Source organism: Polypterus senegalus, unplaced genomic scaffold, assembly GCF_016835505.1.
Source record: "Polypterus senegalus isolate Bchr_013 unplaced genomic scaffold, ASM1683550v1 scaffold_5068, whole genome shotgun sequence".
Taxonomy (NCBI): Eukaryota; Metazoa; Chordata; class Cladistia; order Polypteriformes; family Polypteridae; genus Polypterus; species Polypterus senegalus.
The window spans coordinates 36,538-57,238 of record NW_024378987.1 but is presented as its reverse complement, the minus strand read 5'-3'; the positions used below and the strand labels follow the sequence as shown (position 1 = coordinate 57,238).

The window sequence follows — 20,701 nt, the reverse complement described above, 5'->3', positions numbered from 1 at the left end:
TCCCGAGGTCTTACACTATTATTCATGGCACAACGGGATAGCTGCATGGCCCCATTGGCGAAAACGTTTACAAACAATTCTGAGATGACTGGGCTACTTTTAGCAGCTTTTTTGTTCGAAAATGTTTTCGGGCTTGTTGATCGTTTTTCCAGAATTCAATACTTTAAAAAAAGAGGGGAAAAAAAATTAGACATCACTTACTGACCCCATTAATCAACTAATTGTTACAAAAGGCTGGAAAATGTCATGTGTACGCCTTTTTGGGCCTTTTTCTCTCTTGAAATTTTTTTTTCTTTTCCCCTTTTTCCAACCCCCGGGTTTTATTATTTTCTGCCCTCCCCCGGGGTGACTACAGCATTAATTTAAAAAATATTAAATTATTTTAAAATGAACTGGAGCTGGGATGTCTCATGAGTCAAATGGCTTCCAGCCCCCGATAAGACATTGCTTTAGGTAGGTTACCTTGCCGAAAATTGGAATTCTTACTTTATTTCAGCGATTTGGCCCAGTGAATGTTTAATGATATTGTGCACCAAAAAAAAACCGGAGTTAAGTGCCGTTTTCCCGGTCACTTTTACACCACAAAAATGTTGATTCACTATTAATAAATAGGGAAAAAGGGAAAATTTCTTTAGTTAAAGGAGGTCAAATTCCAGATTATGACAACAATGGAGCAGTCACAGGCACTGCCACTGTTTGGCTCAAAAATAATATTTATCATCGTCTCTGCATTGTTTGAACCAATCCACCCAAAACTGGGCCTGCTTGTCCTGTGGTTGCTTTCCACTATTTTTTTTACAAGGTGATTTACTTTATGACCTTTTCACTTTAATCAATCAGATATGAAATCAGTGTGAATGGAAAGATATTTGTCCTGTCTCCGCTTTGCAAAGCTGATTTGATTTTACCAAAACAGTTCCTTAGAGCTGTCTGCATCACTCCAAACGTTTTCAAATGAATTTGATGCAAAGTGAGATTAAATCGAAGCTACATAAAAACGTTTTAGTAGCACCCCATTACCACAAAACATTTGACTACATTCAACTTTAACTACATTTGTCCAATATTCCATTAGTCTTCCGTGTTAGTCTGCAATGCACAACACGCCCCAAATCTCGTAAGTGAAACTTCTTCAAGGCATCACACTTAACATTTAATTCACTTTATTCTTCACTTGCGCAAAGCAAATAGGTTTTAATTACCGAGGGATTTAAAACCCAATTGTGCGGCTGCGTGATCCACATAAGAACTGCTAGTTTACTGCCAGAGATGATCTTACGCGTTGGCATGCTTTAATTTGTGATTCGAATTTTATGATCTGTTTCCCGTAATTAACCTCAGTATTTCATGCGTCTTGATTATTTCAAACGCGATTGGTGTCTGATTGGTGATCTTTTTCTCCGCACGTGTTATTATCATTAAGCGGTCGACCGCCTTCATTCGTGTATACAAAGACTGTGCTGCGCTTCAAACTTTACTGCGCTTTGTTGATTTTCCCCTTTGCTGTTTCAAAATGTGGTGTAAAGACAAGGGTCAGATAGCCGTGGTGTTGCTGCTCTTTATCTTCTGCGATGCTTTTGCTCAGCCCCGTTTCAAAGGACGGAAGCAAATCGCAAAACACCAGAAGCCCGCGGTCATGCATTATGTTGAGCCGAGAGCTGGCGCTCCGCAGACCGTAACCGCTCAGTGCACCGACAGTGAGGTGATCGTCACCATCAGTCCGGACTTGTTGGGCATCCAAAAGCCGGTGCAGCCTTCTGATCTTTCCATGGGTGGATGTGGCGTCACCAGCCCGGCCGGTGCTCAGCCTTTTGTGATCGAAGCGCCTCTGCAGGGCTGCGGGAGCACCGTGGAGTGAGCTGATGAAGTGCTCTCGCATTTGTCCTTTTCCTAATCTTGTTTCTCGATGATTACTACTGAAAGCTCTGTATGCTCAGGTCTTTTATGTTCGTATGACGTTTTGGCGCACAAGTCGCAATTGATCAGGCACGCTTTAACGAGATCCTCTCTTTCTTTACGTTTTCATAGCGGACTGAGTGCTCCTAGGCTTTAGTACAGCATAGGCAAGAAAGGAGAATTGAGTAGTTAAGCCTGCATTGTGTGCATAGACCCTTTATCGGTGGTGCAGTGCCCACTCGTGACCTGTATGTGGGCATTCTAAATATCAGATTATTCCTTTGAAGAAGCCATCTAAATTCTGTTCAGTTAAGTTGACTAAACCTAACTAAGTTGAGGTTTTTCCATTTTCCCTCACAAACCCGCATTCCTAAAGCGTTTGGGTGATAAATCTACAATTTAACACCCCAAAAGCATTTCAATATATGGTGAGTAAACTGCTTTGAACATCGGTACTAAAATTGGAGAGGTGTACTGCTTGGACATTTGCTTAAGTAACCTTTTGGGTGAATGGCCAGTAGTCAGCTCTTTGGTGGGAGATCTTTACAGATCAAGAAAAGGATATCTGGAGCCTTTAAAAGGATTATTTTTGTTACAATCCTGAAAGATTTACATCTTGCCTGAAGGGGCCGAAGTGGCCTCGAAAGCTTGCATATTGTAATCTTTTTAGTTGGCCAATAAAAGGCGTCATTTTGCTTGGCTTTTCTCCTGAAAAGTTACAAAGCAAATTGCTTTATGCAACTTATATTGATTAAACCTTTTCACTACAAAGGGTCTCTGACTGTGCTGTTCGAGTCCAATCTAGATGTTTTGCTCTTATAGTTTAGCATTGTCAGCTGAATAGCCCTAAACTGTTGGCTCTTTAGATGCTGGGAGCTCTCATCGTGTACACCTTCTCCCTGGACTACAATCCTTCTCCAATTGATGGTCTTCCCATTGTAAGAACAAATCCAGCTGTGTGCAGATTGAATGCCAATACAACAGGTAAGGGAACCAAGTCCACTTGGCCAAGTATATACTAATGCAAATAGAAAGGTGAGCAACATGACAGGTCTTCAAATCAGGGTGATTCTTGTAGCTTAACACGTCATAATCTACTGTACATGACCTCATGTTGCACCTTTCTATTGTCCTTTTCTTTCCCAGGCTACACAATGTAAGCAGCAATGCTTTAAACCCCACTTGGGTTCCCTACACCTCCACAATATCTGCCGAGGATGTTCTAGGCTTCTCCCTTGTTATAATGAGCAGTAGGTGTACACATTTAAAAATCCTACTTTCCATTTGCACTAATGTGATCTGAACACCTTGTAACATTCCTGTCTGCAGGTGACTGGAGTGGGCCGAGTCCATCCAACACCTTCTTCCTAGGAGACCTCATTAACCTTCAAGCGTCTGTGGACAGCACTAACCATGAGCCTCTCCGTGTCTTTGTGGACCGCTGTGTGGCCACTCCTGGGTCCAATGCATCAGCCCCAGCCTACACCTTCATTGGGAATAATGGGTGGGTGTGAGGAATAGTCGGACTAGATCTTTGGTCTGGAAACGCAATGCTATGGTCCATCTTGTGTATTGCAGGTGTTTCTTAGACAGCCAACTGACAGGCTCCAATTCCCAGTTCGTGTCCCCCAGAGTTGCCCAGTCTGTAATGCAGTTCCAGCTGGATGCCTTCAGGTTTTATGGCCTGACTACTAGTTCAGTAAGTCCTTTCCTCCCATCTTTGGAGGAATCCCATTGGATCTCCCAGGTTTGACAGTACTCTTGCATGTCTACTTGCAGATCTTCATTACCTGCCATCTGAAGGTGACCTTGGCGTCTGCTAATGTTGATCCTTTGAATAAGGATTGTTCATATGACTCTGCACTGAGCCAGTAAGCGACTGACTGGGAGGATGAGGGTGCACCTGTTCAGATGAGGTAGCAGGTTGTGATTGGTGGCTGTGCTTTCAGGTGGAGCTCAGTGGATGGGAACAATGCTGTCTGTAGCTGCTGTGACACAAGCTGTGCCAACGCCCCTCCCTTCAGGAGGGGCTCTGGTGCCCCTAAACACAGATCAGGAGAGCAAGTAAGTGACCTTTACAGCAGGCTTCTGTAGTGTCCAGTCTGGGATACACCAACTAATTGTGTTTTGCAGGTGAAGTGAGTGCACCAGCTGGATGGCAGGAGACCATTTCTGTTGGCCCTCTTTTTCTGGAGAAGGTCTCTCCTTTGTCCTCTGTATCTCAGGCCTTGTCTCCTCGGCAAGACGAAGTCTCTGCAGGTAACTTGTCTGAACAGTGTAAATGCAAGCCATGTTAAGGACTGCTTTTGAATCTAGCCTAGTGAGTTGCAGTGTGTTTAGGTTTTCTTCATTCATAATGTCCGTCTTTTCTCCTTGCAGACTCCCAATTCCAAGATTCCATCCTTGGTGCTGTTGTAGGTGTCCTGGCTGTCTCCTGTGTGGCTGTGCTATTCTTTGCGTACAGAAAAGCAAAGGGCTCTGTTAATACTAAGCAATAAAATTTTTAAAGTTCACAGCATTGCCTATAGTATATTTTCAGGGGGTGGTGTATCGGTGCCTATTTAAATAGCATTCTGGTCTTTCTGAATCTTCTAGACAGATGGTGCCACATGCATGGCCACTACCTCATGGAACAATCTCTGACCATCAATTTGCTTAGGATTTTAGGTGTGAGTACTAAAGAAGCTGCTCTCTAACCAACTTTGGTAGAAAGTGTCCTCTCCACAAATGTGCCTACTAGTCGAGGCAAAAGTCTCCATGCACTCGTGTCAGATTTTGGATGGCAGATCTCCCATTGCTCTTAATCTCTGGTACCCACCAGAGTTCAGACATCACCGCAGCTATTCATTAAAATGGCACAATCTAGACGTGAGCCTCAAAATGTGTTGGGGGAAGGGGGGGGCTATGAATGTGGCAGCCCATGCCACCTGTCATTTGTGGTCATTTTATAGCTTTTCTCTGCATTCAGACAAGCCCAGCAGCTCTTTAACCCAAAACATTTGTTTTCTATATGCATCAGGATCACAAAGTAGGGGACTAAACTTATTGGGGTGGGGGAGGCAAACAAGTGTCTAAATTTACAGACCCTACCCGTGACAAACTGTTAGGCTAGAAACAAATTTAAAACAAGCTGACAGGACCAAAATCCTGGGTATCCAGCATGAAGTGTCTCATTGAGCAAAACATTTTGGCTTTGATTTAAACACCCTTTTTGTGGACTGAATCTTAATGGCACTCATAACTGAGTAACCCTGCTGTCAGATCTTTATTTTGAGTGATCTTTTAGATGGAGTATCTTTCTCCACTAAGACTGGTTCTTTCTGCAAGAACAGCAATTCATTTAAAGTTGTTTTTTGTGTGTGTGTGTGTGTGTGTGTGTGTGTGTGTATATATATATATATAGTAAATAGTTGCTCTGTTTTCATGATCCAGCTGGGATGTCATAACTAAAGATCTATTCTCCTTGGTAGATACGAATCAAACTTGATATTTTTCTCTTCTAGTTTCTGGGTTTTCATTAAATAACACCAACTGGTGCAACAACAAAGTAAAGGTTCCTTGTAACAAGTATTCTGTTTAATTGTAAGAGGTACAGGTTTTGAATTTATGACTTAAAGCAGGTGTCCTCAATTGCGGTCCTGGAGGGCTGAATTGGCTAAAGGCTTTCATTCCAACCAGGGTCCAAACTAGAACTTGGTCCTTGCTGCTGATGAATGTTGGTGTAATTGCTGCCTTCGTACCTTTTATTCATCAAAGACAAATTTTAGTTATTGTAGATCAAGGGTCTTCAATTACAGTCCTGGGGTCTGTTATGGTTGCAGGTTTTCACTTCTAACCGATTTTCTTCATTAGAACCTTTTTACTAGCAAGCAATATTTTGGATCTTAATTTTAGTTTCCTTACCTGTTACCGTTCACAAATCCTAATTGCTTATTAGATTTAAGCAGCAGCAGCATTAAGTTTTAATTTTTGCCCGTTATCTATCAGACATTGATTAACCCTACTATTATCCTAGCATTTCCACCCATCTGTTATCTTGGGCGGGTCGGTGCCGACCCGTGTCCTAAATCAGCCTCCCTCAACCGTCAAACATTTTTTTATCATCCAGTTTGTTTCCTTACCTCTTGGTTACCTTGTTAGGCTTCCTTATCCATGAAAAGATTTTAAAATTTTTGGTGTGGCCCTCTGAAGATGAGACGTATGATGTCAATAAAACGGCCCAGTCCAAAAAAATTGGTAAAATAAACCTCAGGAGAATTATACAAATCAAAGGTTTATATGTTACCTGACTATTACTGAGGGGTATTAGAACACAACTGTAAAATAAAAAAATATTACAATTTTTTATTTTAATAATGTTACTATCAATGTCAATATTAATATTGGTAACATCTGTGGTGTTGGGGTCGGTTTTGACCCATATATATTTTTACTTCAAGAAGAAGGCAAAAAAAGTATTTTTTCCCAAAAGTTGAACTTTAATTCAATCACAAAGACAAAGCCAAACAAGTAAGACAAAATAAATTACAAAATGTCGATCAAACAAACAATCAAACCAATAGAATTAGTGGTAGGGTGGTAGCTCTCCAGGAGCAGGATTGCTACTGTATGTTTACACTATGTGCAAGTAGGACAGTAAGTGACATTTTTAGTGTGCTCTTTGCAAATATATTTCTTGCATTTGGCACACATGGAATTGGTTTTTCTGTCCTTGCTGCTTGGGCAGACCTGACAGCGCTTTCTTTAGGAATCCGGCAGCCGGGTCTGTGGCTGTGGCAGGGCTGGCTAAAGGGAAGGATGCTGGTGCTGAAGCTCTTCGTCTTCCTGCTGACGTGGACGGAGTGCTTGCCGTGGTCTGCAGCTCTCTGACCACAGCGGCTGGGTCTCGGGGGACCCGTTCCCTTTTTTCAATGTGTCCCTTTATAAGAGAATCCCCTAGTTCTTGGAGAAACATTCTTCGCCTTTGATTCTTCCCCTGCATTCCACCCTTGGTGGATTTGGGTCCACAACACAAATCCGTTGTAGGCTGACACATCCAGCATATTGTAGAACAATACCACTGGCCATCTCCTGGTCATGCGCTGGCATGTATAGGTGGCAGTCAGCTTGTCCAGGTTGTCCACCCCTCCTTTTTTTTATTGTAATCCAAAATAATGATGGGCTTTTTCTCTTTTGCTGATGACACAGCAGTGTCCTTGTGGAGTGTGGACATGAGTATCACACTCCGGTTTTTTTTTGGACAATATGACACAATAGTGGTTGTGTCTGTAAAGGCAAATTTTGAAGACAGTGGTGCCCTGTTCTTCAAATTCACAATTTCAGCTAGGCAGCTCAGGTTTATTTTTTTTGATAGTGCCCACCATGGTGAGCTTTCGCCTCAGAAGTTCCTGTCCAAGATCAAAACTTGTAAAAAAATTGTCACATGTAATATTGTGTCCGCGCAGTCCAGTTGTCAAGTCGAGGACTACACGTCTTCCCTGGTTCCTCTCAGGGATGCCACTTTCAGGTTTTCCTGTGTAAATTTGCATGTTCCAAGCATAGCTTGTTCTTGCATCACAGGCTGCCCAGATTTTTATCCCGTATTTGGCTGGCTTATTGGGCATGTATTGCCGGAAAGGGCATCTTCCCCGGAAAGGCACAAGACGCTCGTCTACGGTAACCTCTGGCCCAGGATTGAACATCAAAGGCAGGCGCTGCACCCATCTCTCCCAGACATCCCTTATGGGAGCAAGCTTGTCACGTCTTGCTCTCATGTCTCGGTTGTCAAACCTGAGGACTCTCGAGATCATGTGGAAGCTCTTCAGTGACATCGCTGGCCGAAAAATATTTCTGCCTGTTGCTGTGTCCCAGAGACTGGCTGTGGCCTCATTGCTGGATCGGTATACTCCAGCAAGAAGAAGAATTCCAATATAAGCATCCAGGAATTCTTCATCAAAGTCAATCCATGTGTCTCCGTAGACTTTTTGTCCTTCTAGGTTTGTCATGTCAAGTATTATTTTTTTCAGCGATGATGGCATGAACTGTTCAAAACTTGTTTTGATGTCACTTATCCTTGTTATGGCAAACCTTGTGACCCCAGGAGTCATTCTGATGATATTTTCAGCAGCTGCCCTGCCAGTTGTCCTGCGAGTCTCGTCAGGTGGTACTAACCTCCATGTATGTGGTACTTTTATGCATTTAAAACTTGAAAACGGGTCGGTACCGACCCTAGGGTAATAGTAGGGCTAGATCAGAACAGCCTAACAAAGCTTGCCAGTCCTATTCAATTATTTCCTCCAAAAAGTCTAGGTTTGTAATTCCTTACTGTCTACCACATGACTTGGTAGCTTATTCCAAGTGTCTATGGTTCTTTGTGTAAAGAAAAACTTCCTAATGTTTGTGCAAAATTTACCATTAAGTTTCCAACTGTGTCCCCGTGTTCTTGATGAACTCATTTTAAAGTCACCATCTCGATCCACTGGACTATTCCCTTCATAATTTTAAACTTCAGTCATGTCTCCTCTTCATCTTCTTTTGTTTAAACTCTATAGGCTCCGCTCTTTTACTCGTTCCTCATAATTCAACCCCTGGAATCAGCCTAGTTGCTCTTCTCTGGACCTTTTCTTGTGCTGCTATGTCCTTTTCGTAGCCTGGAGACCAAAAGTGCACAAAGAACTCCAGATGAAGTCTCACCAGTGTGTTATGAAGGTTGAGCAGAACCTTCTGTGACTTGTACTCCACACGTCAAGGCGCTTATATGACCTGACTTTCTGTTTGCTGTCTTAATGACTCCTGAACACTGTTGGGAAGTTGATAGCTTAGAGTCCACTATGACTGCTAAATTCTTCTCATGAGGCTCTTCTGGCAGTATGGAAAAAAATCTCACTGTTACTGCAACATTGCATTCTACAAGACTGAGGGGATATTTTTCGTACGTGGATTACTCGTTTAGCCAGATTTGTTGATGATTTGGCCTGAGCCTGGATTGGTTGGTTTTTCGAAACTCTTGTTGGATGTGTTGTCATAACAGCACATCCAAATCCTCAAACCTGCTCGATGTAAACAAGGATCAGCTCACACACTTAATCAGTGTCTGTGCATGGAATTAATTCAGTCGTGGCTTCACTGTTCATGAATGAGCGACCAATTGACATCGGTGTGCAAATTATAAGAGAATTTCATACAGTTTTGGTTTTGCACCACTTTTATTGCTCATGAGGAAATTCTTTTCGAAAGATACCGCTGTAGCCGAGGGAGGGATATTGTACCTCAAAGATTTATTTGCACCTCATAATCGAAGGCGAAGTCGGGCTGTCACAACCACACAGACAGTATGCATTGCTTTGAGGTTTTTTTGCAAGCGGCACTTTTTTTATACACTGTAGGCGATGCGGAAAATCAATCTAAAAGTGCAGTTTTCCAGGCAATTCGTAAAGTCAGTTTGGCTCTAAAATATTTCATTCGGGTTTTCATAGTTTCCTGGACACCTGCGTGTGCAGACATTAAAAGAAGAGTTTCATGCCATTGCAGGTACAAAGACAAAAACACCCACAGCTCCGTAAAGAATCTCACAACCAGGCTAACATTCTCATTACCCAGGATTTCAAATGTGATTGGGGCACATGGGACTGATCAGAGTGGAGTTTGAGCAAACATTATTTGGAAAATGTACCTCTCCTCCTGATGAATAATCAGACACAATGTCTTCATCAAATATTTGACCTTCGTCAATATCTCGTTGGTCAGACACAAGTTTTAGGAATATGACATTCCCTGCAACTGAACCAACAAAAAGAGCGTCTGGAACATACCTATGGCACCCATTGAGGACAAATATATGCAATGACCACCCTTCACCTGAAATGAAGTGACCACTGCATCCTGCCACTGGTTCTGAGGAGGAGCTTCCCCCTGGAATGCCCTCAGAAAAAGGCTGATGGGCATTTTACTGGAGATCCAACTCTTCTGCAGGGTTAGCTCTGGAGTGTGTGACCTCCCCATGTTGTTTGCTTGTCTGCCTTCTTAATAGCTTTAAAATTAATGTATTTTTATATTATATATGATTCTTTATGTCAACAATTCTTTAAATAGTTACATACCAATATTTACCAGTTTGAAGTATATTCTTGTACTTCACTTTAACCTGTGCTCACGTTCAATCTGGAATTATGACATATTAAATAATAATTAATCTGACACATAGGAAATGAAACGCTGCTTTCAGTAAGTACAACGCACAATGCTTAGCATTTAACTTGTCGGCCACTTTTTGCCAGATGTCTTCTCTGGTTTGGGCTGCTTTTGCAGTGTTACCCCTTGTGCATATTAAATCTTGAAATTCTTCATATCTTTCTAGTAAAAGGTCCTTCTCGATTGTGGAAACAATGCACCCGATCTTTCATCATATTGTTACAGCCATCAAAGACTTGCTGATCATGTTTTCTAGACTCAATATATATGGACTTTTCAATCAGTGCGTGTGCGCATTCATCTCAGATGATTAGATCCAGCTCGACTACTCTACTACACAGCTGCGTTTGAAAAACCAACTTATCCCGGATGAGCTTCACCGGCATCAACTCATCCAAGATGAGGCATCTAATCTCGGGTGATTTAAGCGACGAACAGTAAATACCCCCAGAATCTAATGATCATTTGTAGCAGCACTACTTAAAATGCCCTACATCTCCCAGTGGTATAACTCTATTGGATAGCTTTGGAAGGGGCAGGGGCAGCTGGGAAGAAGATTCAGCAGGCAGGGCATTTTACAAAGGAATGTAAATCATGGCTGGGAGACCGTGATCATCAATCTGTTTTAATATGCCTTATACACACAGATGGTCAAGCAGGGACAGGTCGGGATCCAATTGAGTTTGTACTCATTAGATATTCCTTCATCTGGGGTGTAGTGCTCCCAGTCACCTCAAACCCTATACCGTCTCCAGAACCTGGTAGGACAAAACTTTACATTGATTTCAGAAAAGAGGTTTTCATTGACACATCCATCATCAAATGCCCTTGCTTTATTAGACTGTCGTGGATCTTGTTGTTAGTGTTTGGTGTTGGGGACATGGGGTGGGTCATTGTGTGTGTGGTTTATGTGATATTGTGAATTCTTTTCCATTACTAACCTATTTCATCATTTATCTGTTCATTGTGCCATTTCTCAGTGTCTCTATGACAGGGTGTGCACTCCTGGGGTCCCCCACAATAAAATAAACAAATGATCATCTTCCAACATAGTGAATCTTCACATTCCCTCAACTGCTACACACTTCTGCCAGATTCTTACTTATTGTACCAAAACACTTAAAGCTCTTTTTTGTTAAAAAACGCTTACAGCAATCGTTTCACACATTGATAGGCATGTCTGCCTCCTCCCTTGCAATTAGTCATTCTTGGTCATGAACTGTATGATCTCTCATTAGGATTTGGTGCCCATGGATGGGGGCAGTAGGTTATTAATTTTTCAACCTCCCCGACTAATATCTTTACATGCTGTGAACATGAGCAGTATGTTCAAACCTGCTCTGTACGCTCTGACTGTTCTTTTGTTCCACAGAAATCCGACCCTGTCCATCATACTTCCTTGACTTTTTCTCACTGCATTCACAAACACAGCAGTGTAACTTTTCTCCTTTCTTTTTGCTTTTTCTTTCATTCCTTTTTACTCCTTTGCACTTCTACTGGCAGAAATTAGACAACTGCTTATACTATTGCAGCACTTAAAATGAGTGGTTTTGGATTCCCGTACACAAGTAGTGAACCCCAGTGGTTGGGATATGTTGGACCCATGAAACTGTAACAGGCCAGGAGTAGTTGGGCACTGGCCTACATGGGCAATGGTGACTTCTGTGAACAAGAACCAGGAGAATCTGGGGGTTCCTCAGGACTCACGTGGGGACCTCTGGTCTAGATAAGAGGAACAACAACAAAAAAAATTAATATTAATAATAATGTAAATGTTAGCTTCAGGCTTAACTTTGTTCTTGCAAAGCACATCCACACATGTAAAAGTAGTTTGCTGTCTGCTATAGAGAACTGGAAAACAGTAAGAACTCAAAAAATGACATCAGTTGGCAATGACAAAGGGGAAAGAATACACTAAATTAAGTCAAGTTAGTGAACTTCATTGGTGCACCTGAACAATACTAGTAATCTCAAGAAAACAAGACATTACCTCTTTATATCGAAATTGAAAAGTGTTAATTTTAAAGATTTAGAGCGGATGATGAGAGCCTTTCTTGTTGCTATTCTTTGCTGTATATAGTATAAATGCTTTTGACGGTCAGCCTTTACTTCCATCCACATGTTGACTCCAGTCAAGTCCATCTCTGGAACTCTTAACACGAAGAATGAAAGCTCTTAAGTTCCTGGAAACGGGATCCCTAAAACGGCAGTGAGACATCCCTCAGTCTGCATAGAGCGTCATTTGTCCATTGTTTTTCAATCGCTACATCACGTTAATCTTTATGATGTAGTGGCTATAAAACTGCGTATGCAAAATCAAACTTTTGGAAAGGTTTGAATTTAAAACTTAGCCTCATAAACCCCCAATAACGTTGACCAGCGGAAATAAAAAGAAACAAACCGGGGCGTCTTCCACCTTCCGTAAACCAGTAAAATAAGTCTATATAAATTTACAAGAATTTTCAAAAGAATTACAAAGCCCCTCTTTGGAAATACTCGTAGTTCTCAAAGCTTTCGTCTCTTTTCTTCCTTAATGTTTACCGAATTCCCTCATTAAATTATCAGACAGATCTCCCCGCATAGCGGTCACTTCTACACGGTCTTCCTTTTGACGTATCAGTCCGATGTTGTGATGTGCTGATTGATCAATAAAGCCGCACGAGCTGACGGAGTGCCGACGATTTCCTGCACTCCAATCTTGCGCCTTCTCACTAACGAGTCACCTGCGCGCCGCCGCCGATGATTTAAACCCGTGCACGCGCTCGCTACTTTATGTCTTGTTCTATTTTGCCGCATTTACAACATGGCGCGTTTGGATTACTGGTGTCTTTTCTGGCTGGTCGTTTGGGTGCAGGGTGCTCATTTTGCCTTTGCTCGGTCAGAGGACATGACTAAGAAATGCGGCAACGACAACACGATGACCTTGTCATTTTCTGGTTCTCCGCTCCTTTTTCTCCAGAGTGAGTGCGGAGATTCCTTGACCACTGGTACTTCTCCTTAACTTCGTGTAAATGTTGTCCTCTGATTTACACTTTTGAATTTCTCAGAGACGAGAGGCGGACTTGTAAAGGTGACAAAAGATCTCCCAGGAATTGTCCTTCACGTAATGTCTGGCCGCACAACACTAACGGTCCCCTTTTCTTCATCGTACGCTCACGTGTCTGAAAAAGTGAGTAGCGCCGGCGCTTTAGTTGTTGGTAGAAATTTTAAATTAAGCTGTATGTGTTGTCTGACCCTTTCCCGTTCTCTATAGGGCTCCCAGTATGTCGTGACCATTGCTGTTGGATCTCGATCAAATGTGAAAACCTTCACCTGTCCAAAGCCAGGTATGATTTTTCTTTTCTGGGTTGGCACACTGAGTGTCTCTCCCATCTTATAAATGGGCTTTTTAACCATTGCAGTCCGCCGATCTGGGAGTGTTGCTGAGAGATGCACAGTGGCAGATGGTGAGAAGCTCTCTTGTGGAGGGTCTTCATCCATCACTCAAGCAGACTGTGAAGCCAACAACTGTTGCTACGATTCGAGCAGCAGCACCAGTCCGTGCTACTATGCCAATGATGGTGAGTGGTTGGGGTTGGAGGGAGTGAACAAAGGTGGCTGCCACTGGATATTCATGCTTGTTTGCTTTGGTCAGTGACTGTGCAGTGCACCCTGGATGGCCAGTTTGTGGTAGTGGTGTCTGAGAATGTGACCCTTCCTCCCCTGGATCTTGGCTCCCTCCAGTTGGTGGACAGCAGTTCCATTGGTACATGACAAAGCTGGACAGGCTGGTCACAGGGCTGCAGCCAGTTTCCAGTCAGTGCCTGTGGTAGCACAGTTCAGGTGAGACTCCATCTGGGGGATGTAGTAATGTTGGCTAGAAGACCAACTTTAAGGACCTAGTTGAAAATTGGGTAGCACTTTGCATTTTCATGTGGCTTGATAAGATGCAACAGGTAAAGGTTTTTAATGGGGTTGATTCCTGGTCGAGAACTCCTTTGAATATCCCCACGATGTAGTTGTCAGCAGTGATTTATATTTCAGCTGGCTGGTGGCAATGTAACCTACCAGAACACCATGTCTGCTGCCATCGCTGTGAGGACTGGTCCAGATGGTTCCATCACCAGGGACAGTGTCTACAAGTAAGGCTTCTGAACCTGCTTCCTCTAACCCTAAATGTGCTCTACCTGCTATGATGTGGTGTTTCTCTCCTCAGGTTATTCTTCCAGTGCACCTACTCGGGAAGCCAGGATGTGCAAGTGGAGGCTGAGGTGTATACTGTGGCGCCACCTCTTCCAGTAGTAGAGCAAGGGCCATTTGACCTGGAATTGGTCATTGCAAAAGGTACTTTTATGGGGTGTGGTGTCCTTGTCTTTGAAGAGAAGGTGTGCTGCTTTGGTTTTTAAAAAAGCATATTTGTAGGTCAGTAGGCTATCTTTTGACCATGATTTTCATGCCCAGATTCCTCCTATGGCTCCTACTATGTGGATGTTGACTACCCAGTGACCAAAACACTGAGGGATCCTGTGGCTGTGGAAGTGCACATCGTGAACAGGACTGACCCTAACCTTGTTCTGACTCTTGGAGACTGCTGGGTCACCCCAGGACCTTCTGCTTCCAGCCAGCCCCAGTGGAGCCTTCTGGTGAATGGGTAGGTGCCCCTTGTGTTAGGGTGGGGAGGAGATTTTGGCTATTCAGTGTTTAACTGGGGAGGTCTGCTTGTCCCAGGTGCCCAAACACGGGAGACAATTATTTGACCAGCTTGGTGACTGTGGACAGCACATCTGGAGTTGCCTACCCAAGTCATTACAAGAGATTTGTGTTTGAGATGTTTGCTTTTGTGGATCCTCTCACTCAGAAAGCTTTGGCTGAAAAGGTGGGTTCCCTTGCAAGTGGGAATTTTGTGTTTTGTGCTTCCTTGAAGCTAATATGGTCTTGTCTTGTGGTCTCTCTCTCTCTCTCTCTCTCTCTCTCTCTCTCTCTCTCTCTCTGGTTTGGAGTGTCTCCTAATCCAGTAGTGAAAAAATATTTAGATGTCTGGGATTCCTAGACCTGCTTGGGTTCATGACTGTGTCCTTCCTGTCTCTGTAGATCTTCATCTACTGTGTTGCGGCTGCCTGCTACCCCTCTGCCCAAGACCCCTGTACTCAGACTTGCCCTGCTAAAAGTGAGTAAATTTTGGTCACTTTGTTTTTATGGTGGGTACTTGTGTGTCTTCTAGTGCCTTATTATTTTAATACCTGTTGGTCTTGTTTAAAGCATTCAAGCAGTGCTGGAGATGTCAAGGCAGTTTACCTTATTTTGTGGTAGCTGTTATTGTAGCCAGATTGTCCATACTTGTGGATGGTTAATGGGTTTGATTAATCCCACACATTCTTTCAGGATCTGGCAGAGCTGCAGAGAAGGTGGCACAGATTGCTCTTGCCAGGAAGAATGTGCTCATTCACAGTGGTCCTGTGATCTTTGAGGCTGACCAGGTGGAAACTTCCAGACTGGAACAGGAAGGTAAAGATCCATCTTCCTCCTGGATGAGGCCAGGTTACTACTTTGTTCCTTGGTGCTACGCCTGATCTGGAGAATTTCGGAGTAAATGTCCTTTGCTTGCCTTCTCCTCCCACAGCCTCTCTTCCCACTGGATACCTGGTGCTAGGAGCTGCAGCTACACTCGTGATGGTGATGCTCATTTTGGCTGTTCTCGCTGTAAGAAGGATGAACTGGCAAAAAGTGAATCTGAAATGTTAATAAAAATTTGTTTTGATTACATGACTGGTTATCTTCTTTTGGCTCTACTAGAACCTGACCTACAGCGGGCTGTCTCATTGTGCTTATGTACAGAAATTCTAGGTTTCCTATCCAGCCTTCCTACATTTAGGAAACATTTAAATGGTTTTGACCAAATTGAATTTTTCTCAAGGTAATGTTTCGTGCAAGATGGATAAATTTGTGGAGGTGGGTGGCTTTTGCATATCTAGTGACCTTTTAATACCACCGCAAACAGTTGGCACCCAAATCCTGAATTGCTGAGGGTTTTTTTTTTTTTTTTTCCCCCCAATGGCAGTTGGGTTCCATTCAATTCAAACTCCTAGTGGCCTCTCTGAAATGAGGCTTAACTTTGCTTGCTTGTCCTGTGTGGCATCACATGAGACTTAATTTATTCCTTGTTCTCCATTGCATTAGCACTGTGCTTACCCACATGTTTAGTCCAAGGGGAGTAACTGGTCTTGAGGGATTTCTATTCATTCTGCAAGAGAATTATCTTCACTTAACCTCAATATTTCAGTTTGCAGTTTCTCAAATGCTATGTAAACATCTTGGAGACTTCCTTTCAGATGAGGCTATTCTTAGAATCTAGTACTTCTTTAACTCCCGTTTTTTGATTCTTGGAATTTTTTTTTTCGGGGGAAGTGGTGAGACCATAAACATGTCCAGTTGATTGCCTTAATCCCTGCAGCCATCCCAGTCACGGCTGGGTCTTTATGTGTTACCGCTAAAGCTCGAAAGCCGTTAATGTGCACATTAGGCCTACCTATAGCTAGTCCTGCAGATTAACTGATTTTGCTCCGTTAACGTGCGGAATCGAGAGTTTTCCGCATTTTACTGTGCACATTAACGGCTTCCGTATCGTTAAAGTTCAAAAGTTTGTTTCTCATTTCCTTCTCGCTCTCCCTCCACTGTTAGTTTGGTTTCGCCAGCGTCTTGTTGTCGCCGGTTGTTTATTTCTCAATTTGTGTCGGCTGCCAGTGCGTAGCATAGCTAATTCTGTTTTCAAATTCGTTTCTGCCTGTTAGCGTGTGACTATTTTTTTAAGAAGCAGATGAATTCAACTCCTAGTATGCAAGCACTGAATTGATGACATAAAATGATTCTTCGCAAAGATTCAAAATATATTTTAATGACAAAATGAAAGTGTGATTCCATAACTGAAGACGTAAAGCGAATTAAAGTTTCAAAGAAGAAGCATCTCGAGATTATCGAATAATTCAAAGGTATGATGTGTTGACTGTACAAGGCTGTAAAAAACTCATTGAGCCGTTGTCAGATGCGCGAGAAATTGTGAAAGTTTGCCCACGCTGAAGAATTGTTTGACATATTGTGTTCAACTCATTTGTCAATTGGCCATGGTGAAAGAGAGAACGATCAAGCAATTAAATAGACTTTATAAAAACATAACCCAAGCCGAAATGTTTTTGGATTAATGCGATCCTTGTCAACAAACAAATTGCGAAAAAAAGGGATTGTTGTAAAGCCGATCATTTCATCGCATCCTCAATTGTAATATTTTAAACCGTTTGATTCTTTGTTATAGTGTTTTAATTGATTGATCCAATCAACTAACTGGTTGATTGTATCAACTTGATTCTTTGGATTTCTAAAAATAATTTAAGCGTACAGAAATGTTGCTGTTCCAGCAAAGATCTTATTTTCACTTTAACGAGTGCCTAGTAAGTAATGTGCAGATTATCTGCGTAATTTGAGAAATTAAACAATATTCAGCACTTTAACGGATCACCCTAGTTAATCTGCACATTACCTTGATATTCTGTAGAATAACTTTAGCGGTAACATGCACTGATTTTTTTTTTTTTTTTAATTTATTTTTTGGTTTGGCCTCGCTGTGCACAAAGTAGTTCACTGTCTAGTTATAGATAATAACTCTATCCTTTGTACTTCTCAAAAGATGTCATTTTAAAGAGAACTACAGTGCATTCGGAAAGTATTCACAGCGCATCACTCTTTCCACATTTTGTTATGTTACAGCCTTATTCCAAAATGGATTAAATTTATTTTTTTTCCTCAGAATTCTACACACAACAGCCCATAATGACAACGTGAAAAATGTTTACTTGAGGTTTATGCAAATGTATTAAAAATAAAAAAAATTGAAAAAGCACATAAGTATCTACAGCCTTTGCTAGGAAGCTCCAAATTGAGCTCAGGTCCATCCTGTTTCCCCTGATCATCCTTGAGATGTTTCTACAGCTTCATTGGAGTCCACCTGTGGTAAATTCAGATGATTGGACATGATTTGGAAAGGCACACACCTGTCTATAGAAGGTCCCACAGTTGACAGTTCACGTCAGAGCACAAACCAAGCATGAAGTCAAAGGAAATGTCTGTAGACCTCCGAGACAGCATTGTCTCAAGGCACAAATCTGGGGAAGGTTACAGAGAAATGTCTGCTGATTTGAAGGTCCCAATGAGCACAGTGGCCTCCATTATCCGTAAGTGAGAGAAGTTCGAAACCACCAGGACTCTTCCCAGAGCTGGCCGGCCATCTAAACTGAGCAATCAGGGGAGAGGGGCCTTAGTCAGGGAGGTGACCAAGAACCTGATGGTCACTCTGTCAGAGCTCCAGAAGTCCTCGGTGGATAGAGGAGAACCTTCCAGAAGGACAACCATCTCTGCAGCAATCCACCAATCAGGCCTGTATGGTAGAGTGTCCAGACGGAAGCCAGTCCTTAGTATAAGGCACATGGCAGCCCATCTGGAGTTTGCCAAAAGGCACCTGAAGTACTCTCAGACCATGAGAAACAAAATTCTCTGGTCTGATGAGACAAAGATTGAACTCTTTGGTGTGAATTGCAGGCGTCACGTTTGGAGGAAACCAGGCACCACTCATCACCAGGCCAATACCATCCCTACAGTGAAGCATGGTGGTGGAACTGGGAGACTAGTCAGGATAAAGGGAAAGATGACTGCAACAACGTACAGAGACATCCTGGATGAAAACCTGCTCCAGAGCGCTCTTGAAATTAAAGGAACACTTTAAAGAAACACATTAGATACATCAGATATGAATATGAAGTTGGATATCTATACAAATAACGACTGGGCAATGTCTTAGGAACAAAAGGATGCCAAGTCTTTTAATGGAAATAAACGTTTTCTGCCTACAGAGGGCTCAATTGTGTAGACACCCTAAAATCAGAGTGAAATGAAGATGTGGCAGGCTAGTCCATTTTTTCAAAAACTTAATTTCTGCTACTCAAAATGCTTTTCAGTAGCTTGTGTGGCCCCCACGAGCTTGTATGCATGCTTGACAACGTAGGGGCATGCTCCTAATGAGACGACGGATGTTGTCTTGTGACATTTTCTCCCAGATCTGTATGAGGGCATCCCTGAGCTGTTGTACAGTCTGAGGAGCAACCTGGCGGCACCTAATGGACCGAAACATAATGTCCCACAGATGTTCTATTGGGTTTTAAGTCAGGGGATCGTGAAGGCCATTCAATTGTTTCAATTCCTTCATCCTCCAGGTACTGCCTGCATACTCTTGCCACATGAGGCCGGGCATTGTTGTGCATTAGGAGGAAACCAGGACCTACTGCACCAGCGTAGGGTCCGACAATGGGTTCAAGGATTTCATCTCGATACCTTATGGCAGTCAGAGCACCATTTCCTACGCAGTAGATGTCTGTGAGTCCCTCCATGGATATGCTTCCCCAGACCATCACTGACCCACCACCAAACCTGTCATGTTGAACGACGTTGCAGGCAGCAGCATATCGTTCTCCTTGTCTTCTCCAGACTCTTTCACGTCTATCATAGCTGCTCAGGGTGAACCTGCTCTCGTCTGTAAAACGTACAGTTGCCAATTCTGGTGTTCTTGAGCAAATGACAGTCGAGCTCCATGGTGCTGGGCAGTGAGCACAGGTCCCACTACAGGACGTTGGGCCCTCAGGCCATCTTCATGAAGTCTGTTCCTGATTGTTTGGGTAGAGACATTCACACCAGTGGCCCTCTGGAGGTCATTCTGTAGGGCATGAGCAGTGCTCAGCCTGTTCCGCCTTGCACAAAGGAGCAGGTATCGGTCCTGCTGATGGGTTGAGGACCTTCTATGGCCCTGTCCAGCTCTCCTAGAGTAACAGCCAGTCTCCTGAAATCTCCTCCATGTTCTGGAGATTGTGCTGGGAGACACATTAAACCTTCTTGCTGCAACGTGTGGATATGCCATCCTGGAGAAGTTGGACAACCTGTGCAACTTCTTTAGGGTTAAGGAATCGCCTCATACTGCCAGTAGAGATGATTACTCAAGCCACAACTAGCACAAGTGGTAAACCAGCCAAAAAAGATCAAGAGGGAGAAACTTGAAATGACCTCCACATGTAAAACCAGTCCTGTTTTGAGGGTTTTCTAATTGTTGCCACTTTAGTGCACCTGTCGTTAAGTCCATGAACACCAATACAGCTGAAAGTGATTAACAATGACCTCAGCTGCTTAACCAACCAGAAAATTATCAGACAGGTTTAATTGATTTCATGCCAGGCCCAATAAAAAAAGTGTTCCTTTAATTTTTGTGAGCAGTGTAGATAGGCTACCTGTTCATTTAGTGCCAAAACTGTCAAACCAATGAGCGATGTGAATGCATCTGATGTTGAAGCTGCAAACATCACGGGTCCGTGTCAGCGGTGTTTGGAGACAATGATTCAGCTTACTACACTTCAGATTGACTGACAAACTTTGAGACTTCCGTATCCTTTTCCCATCTCTGTCTTCCTTTTTAATGATGGTCGGCCTTCACATCAATCCACATGTTGATTCCTGTTAGGCTAATTGTCGAATGACTTGATATAATTTTCTAGAATTTTTCCAAGCTGTTTAAAGGCACAGATTACTGTATGGAAACTTCTAACCCCATGGAATTGTGATTTGGTAA

The 20,701-nt window shown here is 42.8% G+C and overlaps 2 protein-coding genes and 1 pseudogene across 2 annotated transcripts; 2 read left to right on the top strand and 1 right to left on the bottom strand.

Annotated features, from left to right (window-relative positions):
- Positions 1 to 2,762: 2,762 nt before the first annotated feature.
- Positions 2,763 to 4,409, top strand: LOC120519770 (zona pellucida sperm-binding protein 3-like). Its single transcript, XM_039742593.1, has 8 exons — positions 2,763 to 2,880; positions 3,043 to 3,146; positions 3,226 to 3,400; positions 3,475 to 3,595; positions 3,676 to 3,767; positions 3,846 to 3,960; positions 4,030 to 4,155; positions 4,276 to 4,409. The coding sequence occupies exons 2-7, from the start codon at positions 3,140 to 3,142 to the stop codon at positions 4,036 to 4,038; spliced, it is 519 nt and encodes a 172-aa protein (XP_039598527.1). The 5' UTR covers positions 2,763 to 2,880; positions 3,043 to 3,139; the 3' UTR covers positions 4,039 to 4,155; positions 4,276 to 4,409.
- Positions 4,410 to 5,551: 1,142 nt separating this feature from the next.
- On the bottom strand, positions 5,552 to 8,009 carry LOC120519769 (annotated as a pseudogene).
- Positions 8,010 to 13,444: 5,435 nt separating this feature from the next.
- Positions 13,445 to 15,219, top strand: LOC120519768 (zona pellucida sperm-binding protein 4-like). The gene is made up of 7 exons (XM_039742592.1): positions 13,445 to 13,625; positions 13,700 to 13,810; positions 14,089 to 14,186; positions 14,274 to 14,388; positions 14,506 to 14,695; positions 14,773 to 14,920; positions 15,136 to 15,219. Exons 1-7 carry the CDS (start codon positions 13,445 to 13,447, stop codon positions 15,217 to 15,219), a joined length of 927 nt encoding a protein of 308 aa, XP_039598526.1.
- Positions 15,220 to 20,701: the final 5,482 nt, after the last annotated feature.